At 37.2% G+C, this 8434-nt stretch overlaps 1 protein-coding gene across 1 annotated transcript; it reads left to right on the forward strand.

The window, feature by feature from the left end:
- The first annotated feature begins 3247 nt into the window (after positions 1 to 3247).
- On the forward strand, positions 3248 to 7405 carry eaf2 (ELL associated factor 2). The gene is made up of 6 exons (XM_084121951.1): positions 3248 to 3467; positions 3913 to 4007; positions 4099 to 4235; positions 4347 to 4510; positions 6163 to 6390; positions 6476 to 7405. The coding sequence occupies exons 1-6, from the start codon at positions 3365 to 3367 to the stop codon at positions 6523 to 6525; spliced, it is 777 nt and encodes a 258-aa protein (XP_083978077.1). The 5' UTR covers positions 3248 to 3364; the 3' UTR covers positions 6526 to 7405.
- Positions 7406 to 8434: the final 1029 nt, after the last annotated feature.

The following is an 8434-nucleotide window of genomic DNA, read 5'->3' on the forward strand; positions in this document are numbered from 1 at the left end:
AGGTCTTTTCATGTGTGTTTTATAGCTAAACACAATTTATATACAAAACTGACATAGGTAAATGTGCTTTCATTATTATTTGGACCTTATTTGTCTTTCTACCCTCATTTGGGGGAGCTGGATTTTTGTTTAAAGCCAAATGATGTATACTGACACGACCAAACAATCTTTTTAACCTTGCTAAATTGTAGTAATGCCCCAAAATTTCAGCAACTGAAAATATTCCATCGTAATGGCAGAAAAAAATATTTATTTAGGCATTTGGCCAAAATAGTTTTGGAGGGTCAAAATTATTGACCGAAACAGTAAGCGCTTCTCCGGTGATGTGTTTTGACCGTGTCAGTGTCTATTTCTTAAAGCAACACTAAGGAACTTTTCCTCTTCGGTCGCCCTACAGGTTGGAAGCGGAATTGTCCATTACCGCTGTCGTAAATAATTTCTCCGCCCGCAGCCTACTGTCACACGCACACTCGCTGTTTATCTAGCACCGGCATTGGAATGAACTATGTCCACTGACAAGGTAGAGTATGTTGCATGATTTCATGAAAGTATGATGTATTGCGACATCAGAAACGAAGGAAAACTAAATAATGACTATTGTAACGCTTGACGTAAAGCAAGTCAAATTTGTAGTTTTCTTATGTCTCATTCGAACTACAGAAATGCGACCCGGTTTGGTAAACTTGCATGGTGTGGTTATAGCAGATATAGGGCTGCAAAGCGAATCCAGAAGTGTCTTTCACCCTGTTACGACTTCATGAACCACTGATACGATTTTGGAAACATTATTTTAAGGTAAAAAATGTTCCTTAGTGTTGCTTTAAAGACAATGTGGATATGCTACAACAGGTAAAGACACACTTCACCGTGCCCTAAAGAAATAGATTCTAGAGTAGGTATATAAAATTTGTTTGGCCTAAATATTGAGTGGTGGTTCATTGCCAAAAAAACGTTACGACTGGTTTATCACCTGTGAACACGACACCGTGTTCGTGGGTGAACAGAACAGAATTAACCGAGACTTGATTTTCGGCTAAATTAAAACTTTAATTTTAGTTCCAGTGTTTCTTTAAAAACATAATTTTGCTGCATCACTACTATAGCAAATGTTTCTTAAAGGGTTAGTTAATAATTACTCACCCTCGGAACTCAAATTAAGATCTTTTTGATGAAATCCGAGAGCTTTCTGATCCCCTTTAGACTGCAACGTTATTACCACTTTCAAGGACCAGAAAGGTAGTGAAGACATCGTTAAAATAGTCCATGTGACTGTTGCGTGTGATGCTGACACAAGAGCCGGCCAATACTGAGCCGGCGTTCTGATGTAGAATCCGGAAATGCATCATTGTTTACAGAGTGAGACTGACAACGGAAGAGAAGAAACTGTTGAATAAAATTGTTTTTTTGCGCACAAAAAGTATTCTCGTCACATCAAGGTTGAGCCACTGTAGTCACGTGGACTATTTTAACAATGTCTTTACTACCTTTCTGGGCCTTGAAAGTGGTAATAACGTTGCAGTCTATGGGGGGTCAGAAAGCTCTCAGATTTCATAAAAATATCTTAATTTGTGCGACATGTTATCTTAATATAACGACATGAGGGTGAGCAATTAATGACAGAAATCTTATTTTTGGGTGAACTAACCCTTTAAACTTTCTCTTCAAGCAAAGCTGTCAGCTCTCATTAAAATTAAAGACAACGTTATTTGTCCAGTAAGCAATTGAGGAAAGAACAGCAATTCTGTAATGACTCCCCTAATGACCATTACTTGGATAAATCAGTCTGTGTGGCCAGGAGTCCTGATCTCAGCCAATCATTTAATGGAGAAAAATCATGATCTGTCCACCATTGCTGAGTCTACAATGGCTGTGTATATTACCTGGCAGTGGCCACCAATTGCAAAGAAAATTATTTTATTTAGCATTTTTCTAACACAATTTTCTCTCATTAAGAATTATGCATTTCAAGAATTTGGACGAGTTTCAAAGAGCTGTAAAAAAACAATCTGAGCTTTTGTATAATGGAGTTTGCATGATCAATGTCATGTGCCATGAGCTGCAGAATTTAAAGTATTTCTTCTTAATTTTACATCATAATTTCTTGATAAAAATAAAATAAAATCTTTGTTTCAAAATCAGTAGCCTATATTTCCAGGTTTAAATAAACTAAATACCATATTTTTAATGTGTTCTCAAACTTTTGGATCATCCGACTATACAAGTTAAATTAATGTGTAGTGCACTCTCAGAAATATAGCCTATCGATCAGAACAATCATCAGGTCATGATCTAATAATGGCAGATTTCCAAGTCACCCAAAACAGTTACCCAGCAAACTGCTAATTACCACCAATCACATCTCAATCTCTATTGATTTTTAATGATCATACAACATATGATTTCAGTAGGCTATTCAGAAATCATGGACTTTAGTGGGTAACTTACTTTGCGTAACCTTATAAATGGCACCCTAAACTCAAGGATGCTTGTTGGATTAAAAAAACTCGCTCAAAAATATTAAGTGAAAACGCGACAGTCCGTTCATCTAGCTTGCGCTGTTATTAAAATAAACGCTGTGCTTTGAGTCATATTCACAACCGACTCATTAATATCCAGGTCCAATGCCAGTTCAATGGATGCTCATACTTACATTACGCGCGAGTAAGTAATTTTCCCTAGAGATCTCTTTGTAGAATTCTGTGTAAAATTCTGCCGATTCTACAGACGCTACTGGGAAAAGAACCGACTAGTGTCGACCTCCAAATAAACTACGACCCCATATTCTGTGTAAAACGGAAATAAAATAACAAAATATTAAAGCACGTAAATGACGTAATCGCACCTTTATGCTGCATGATCAAAGGGAAGTCTATTCTGCAGTCATAATTATTATTTAATATAGGCTAATGCAAAATAATTCATGTCATTAGAAATGTATTATATGTTTATATTATATATAATATGGTAACATACGTTAAAATATTTATTTTGGACTTAAACTACGGTTCAATATGTCATACTTATTCATAAAAATCTTTTTTGTTACTATTGCAAATTTTCTGTTCTGAATCTGTGAGACAAAAAAAGACAATTTTCTTATAAAGCACTAGAGGGCACCATGCGGTGGGGTACAAAAGGATACTTCCGTCTGACGTTGCGTAAGCGTTGACTGACAGTTTTCTTAACCAATTACATTGATGTTAAGCTCCAATGAGGCGTAACCAAGAGCACAAACGCAGCCAATCACAGTGTAGTAAGCGCAAGCAACGGGTCCAGAAGTGAGGTGTCTATTTCTGCCGTAGATGGTATCGAATCAAGTAGAAAGTTGAAAACTGCTAATATATGGTTGAACATTGTGATTAGAATGAATGGAACAGCATATTCAAACTTTGACAATCAAGAGCATGTTCTCAAACTAGGCGAAACCTTTGAGAAACAACCTAAAAGTGCATTCCACACGGTACGATGTAAGTGGTATCTTTTACATTATTATCTGTATATTAGAATATTCATATACACTCATTAATATAAAACATATTTTGAAAAAGAAAAGGAGCTGTTTTGTACGTTGATACTGAAACCATGCGTTGTTTTTAAACAAAACGGACAGGCATATGAGAAGGCAGCTATGTGCTTTTCCACCTTGCTGGATAAACATATGGCTGGATAAAGATCAGATTTGTAATGTTGTTTGGAAATGATTAAAAAAAAGCATCTGTCTTTGTGCTTATAATTGAAACATCCTAAACGAACTGTGGTTTAAAATGAAACATTAAATTCACGAGGAATTAATGACTATATATTATAATAGGACACGTGCGCCCTCTGTAGGTTCTAGAGTAGTACTACACTACTTAAGTCAGCAATTGCTCATCTGATTATGAAATATGAATGTTTTCTTCCTGTTCATAGATGATTTTAAACCAGCCTCCATAGACACAACATGTGAGGGGGATCTGGAAGTGGGCAAAGGAGAGCAAGTTACAATCACACTACCGAACTTGGAGGTAGGTTTGATAACCTTATTCTACAAAACAGTTATTTTATGTAGCACAGATAATTCAGCTGAATCTTTTTCTCACCCCTCAACCTTCATAGGGATCCACAGCACCTGTTACTGTGTTTAAAGGTTCCAAAAGGCCTTATATGAAAGAATGTATTCTCATTGTTAACCATGACACAGGAGAGTATCGTCTGGAGAAACTCAGCAGTAACATTGCGGTCAAGAAGACCAGGTAATATAGCTTTTGTGTCCCAATTCATATGGATTTATAATTTATTTCATGATATATTTCTTTAAAGCTTGTATTAAGTAAATAAACTGTTAAATCCTGCTTTCTTTACAGGGCTGAAGGAAGCAGTAAGGTTCAGTCACGGCTGGAGCAGCAAACCAGCAGGCTCAGTCAGCAGATGAAGACAGGCAGTGGAAGCAAGGCTCCCTCCAGCACCAAGAGCTCTCCTCCTAAGGAGAAAATGTCTCCATCATCTCCCATGGATGATATTGAGCGAGGTAATGTGTGTGTCTTGCTAAAAGCTGGAAGGAAAGAGTAGCAAACAAGGTTTTTGACTAGTTCAGTTAGTACAATTAGCAGGACACCAGCTTGATGAACCAAAAACATTAAAAAAAATACACTACCGTTGAAAAGTTTGGGGTAATTAAGATTTTTTTAAATAAATGCAATTAACACTATTATTCAGCAAGCTGCTCTTTTAAATTTTCTATTAAAGGAGCTCTAAGCGATGTCACGCGTTTTTTAGGCCGACATTTTTTTTTGTCACATACAGCAAACATCTCCTCACTATTCGCTAGCTGCCTGTCCCCCGAACACACTGTAATAAAACTCTGTAGACAGCCCAAGCTCCACAAATGGCAACAAAAACAAACTGGCCCAGCCTGGATCACGAAACATAACAAACAATGTTCCAGCCAATAACCAACAAGAATGATTTGGGGCTGGGGGTTGGGGGGGTTAGTGCGCGTGCACATGAAGGGGGGTGTGGGGAGTGGAGGAGAGAGAAGCATGAAGAGGGAAGTTAGCTAGAGGAGAGATGTCCTAGACAACGACTAACGTTAAAAATGTATATTCTTGAGAATTTTGATATGGCCGACACACGACCAAAGAGACGACGTTCCGATGAACAAATAACAAAGAATAGGGAAAAGGAGAAGGAACGAGCGAACGGTGGCGCAAAAGCGTTCAAACGGTGGCGAAAACTCCGCCGGCAGAAGGGCTTCCAATCTGAAATTCAGGTGGCTCTGTTTTTCCTGGACAGGTGGGTAAATCCAGTTTGGTTTTTCAGGAAGCACGGAAGGGAGGGGGAGGGGACGGGATGAGGAGGAGGGAGGGTCGAGCTAGCCTCCGTTTTGTTTGACGAACGTCAACAAGAATTGACGTCACCCAACATCGCTTAGAGCACCTTTAATCAAACTGGCAAATTGTATTATGATTTCCACAAAAATATTATGCAGCACAACTGTTTTTTACATTGATGATAATAAGAAATGTTTCTTGAACAGAAAATCAGCATATTAGAATGATTTCATGTAATAATGCTGAAAATTCAGCTTTGCCATCATCGGAATAATTTACTCTTAAAATTAAGATAAGCCGGGTGCAGGGTTTTACAAGACTGTCCTGGGATTTACATCATCAATCCGTGACCCATTCGGTGACTGTGAGCTGCATTTACATGCGGGATAAAAATTGTGGCTAGCAAACAAAAACAATCTCTAGCGTTAATTTTGATCGTGGCTTTTCTTAGAAAAGAAAACGGGGGTAAAAGATGTGTTGTTGTCTCACTAATTGCGTCATCTGGTTCTGCGCTACTATTGGTTTTTAATTTGCCTGTAGTCGTAGTAGAAGCCACACTACAGGACTGTGCGTCAAATCTTCTGACACTGCCAAAATTTTGTTGGATCTTGGTCATTATTACTCTGCTGTCGGTGAACATGTCAAACTTTTGGCCTAGGAATTGTAATCGCACGTTGTGTACCCGGCTATATTAGAAACAGTCATTTTAAATAGTAATGACAAATTGTAATATTTTCAAATATGTTCAAAGCAGACCCTAAACTTTCAGTGTAAATGCTAGTGTAAAATAATTCTTGAATAGTACTTGAATTCTTTTGTGAATCCTTCTAGTTTTCATGTGTTTGTGCAGAGCTCATGGCCGAGGCGCGTGACATGGAGCAGATGAGCAGTGGAGACAGCTCCTCAGATTCCCACAGTTCCTCCTCATCCAGTAGTGGGGACAGTTCCAGCAGCGACTCCGAGGACGAGAGTCGCCCTCCGCATAATGCGCCCCCAGCCCCCCCACAGAGCACCTCTGCCCTCAACACATCTCAAAGCCGCGTGGAAGAGAGCAGCGGGCATTTCATCAACACGCTCAGTGAGTTTCAGGGCTGCTGGGGGATTTTAGTTGGTCTGGCGTTATCTTTTGTGTGTCTAATATGCTAATGTTTGATTTATTCCAGAAAACGATCTCCAGTTGAGTGAGTCTGGGAGTGAAAGTGACGATGACTGATTGCAAAGACTTGTTGGACATCTGATGCTGAAAGAGTCATGTTTTCAGGAAGTACAGTATCTGTTATCACTATCCCTATCAACTTTTTAGTTATGAAATCTTTTCTTTCCCCTAGTTTCTTAGTAATACTTGCATCAGCACAAGCTGTCATTGGACACAAAGCTGGGGGGTTTGCTTTATTAGTAAATTAAGAAAAAGTATTTATTTTGTTAAGAATGCTACTGCATAGATGTTAGTTTTATAGGAATGTCCTATAGTTGCTTCCTCAAAGGTTATAGAATATATCTATTTCTGAGATAACTGTTTAGAAAGATCACCATGGACATGTTATAATATATATATTTTTTGAAGCTTAACATTCTCAAGCACATGTGAATCGGCAGAATATTATTAGGAATCTTAAGGAGCATGAGTGCATTAATGTGCCAAGCTCAGTCTCAGCAATCTCAGATATTTACACATTACCCGACCTGCAATACTTGAATTTTTTTCTTTGATGATTCAGAGACATTTGTTCATAACAAACTGTGCCTTGTACATAAGGTGTATTTTGAATATCCATCCCATTCTCTTGCATTGAAGTTTACCCATTGTTTTAAATTCCTGCTTGGATTCCTTAAGATGTAATCTCCATTTAGATGTAGAAGCCTATGTGTCGTGTGTGTCTTACTGTACGCCTCTGGCAGGCCCAAAAGCAACACTCTTCACTCTTAAAGGATGTCTTTATCCAGCCCTTCTTGAGCACTAATTGCAAAATATGACGTGCCATCCTATGTATTCTACTATAGTAAGGTTGACTGATGTGGTAAATGTTGTTCTGTGGGAGGTGTTTGATCATTCAAATTGTGTATAGACAAATAAAGACTTGTTTTGCAATGTTTATTTGTTGATCATTTTCAAAGTTTTAACCTACAGTAGCTTCATGCAAGAATAACTACTTCAAATAATTACTTCAATTATGCTGAGGGTTTCAATATGCAGTACATCTTTTTGAACATTATGCAATAATTTTATGTATTTTTTGATAGACTTTTTAGAGGCACAGACTTTAAAAACAGGCATTGGTTTATTTCTGAAGCAAAGATCATCTTCTACTATGGAAATATTTCGTTTTTTGTGTGTGTGCATTCAACCGTCTCTCCTTCCCTCGCACTTTGTAACACATCTTTCCCTCACGGGTCAAAATGACCCGAAGCCATTTTTGTTCAGAAAGCTTATTTTATTTCATTTTGATAATATTTTTTCAATTTTTTTATGCAATTTTTTGGGAGATTTATTTTACATTTTATTTACCTTTAAATTAATAGATTTGATAAATAAATAAATAGCAATTTAAGCACATTCCTCACATTCTTTCAACTTCACTTCAAAATAACTCTTAATTTCATGCCCTTTTAATTCAGCTCAAAATATCTTACATTGGGTGTCTTTGCCGACTTCTTGTGGAAAAAAAATATTATAACATGATATTTCATGACTCTTGCCACTAGATGGCATTATAGCTCTATTTGGAGCAAATCAGCTGTTCCGCTGGGTGCTAAAGTCATTTTTCTTGAATTTTGAGCATTTTTAGGTTGTTCTTTGTGTACTGAAGCATTCCATTCATTCCTAAGGGGGTCAAAAATAAAATTTTAAAAAATGACCCGAGGGAAGGATGTATATAAACATGAACTTACTAATTTTCAATTTGGCAGGGAAACAAGTTTCTAAATACCTACATTTGCCACATTTATTATTACTACTTCAATAAAACCATGGCTACTTGATAGTAGTTGTCACTACCATCAAAATATAAAGATTCCCATATAGCTTCTTTTTTTTCTTTTTTTTTTACATTGTCAGATTTTCATTAGAACATTTATAAAACCAGGTAAATTATTTCCACGTTTCATTTGCTACGAGTTTATCT

Source organism: Abramis brama, assembly GCF_963993115.1.
Source record: "Abramis brama genome assembly, chromosome: 8".
In the NCBI taxonomy this organism is placed as follows: Eukaryota; Metazoa; Chordata; class Actinopteri; order Cypriniformes; family Leuciscidae; genus Abramis; species Abramis brama.

Coding starts and splice junctions, on each gene's coding strand:
- eaf2 (XM_084121951.1), top strand. CDS start 3,365: ATGAATGGAACAGCATATTCAAACTTTGACAATCAAGAGCATGTTCTC. Junction 4,008..4,098: donor TCACACTACCGAACTTGGAG/GTAGGTTTGATA, acceptor CAACCTTCATAG/GGATCCACAGCACCTGTTAC. Junction 4,236..4,346: donor ATTGCGGTCAAGAAGACCAG/GTAATATAGCTT, acceptor CTTTCTTTACAG/GGCTGAAGGAAGCAGTAAGG.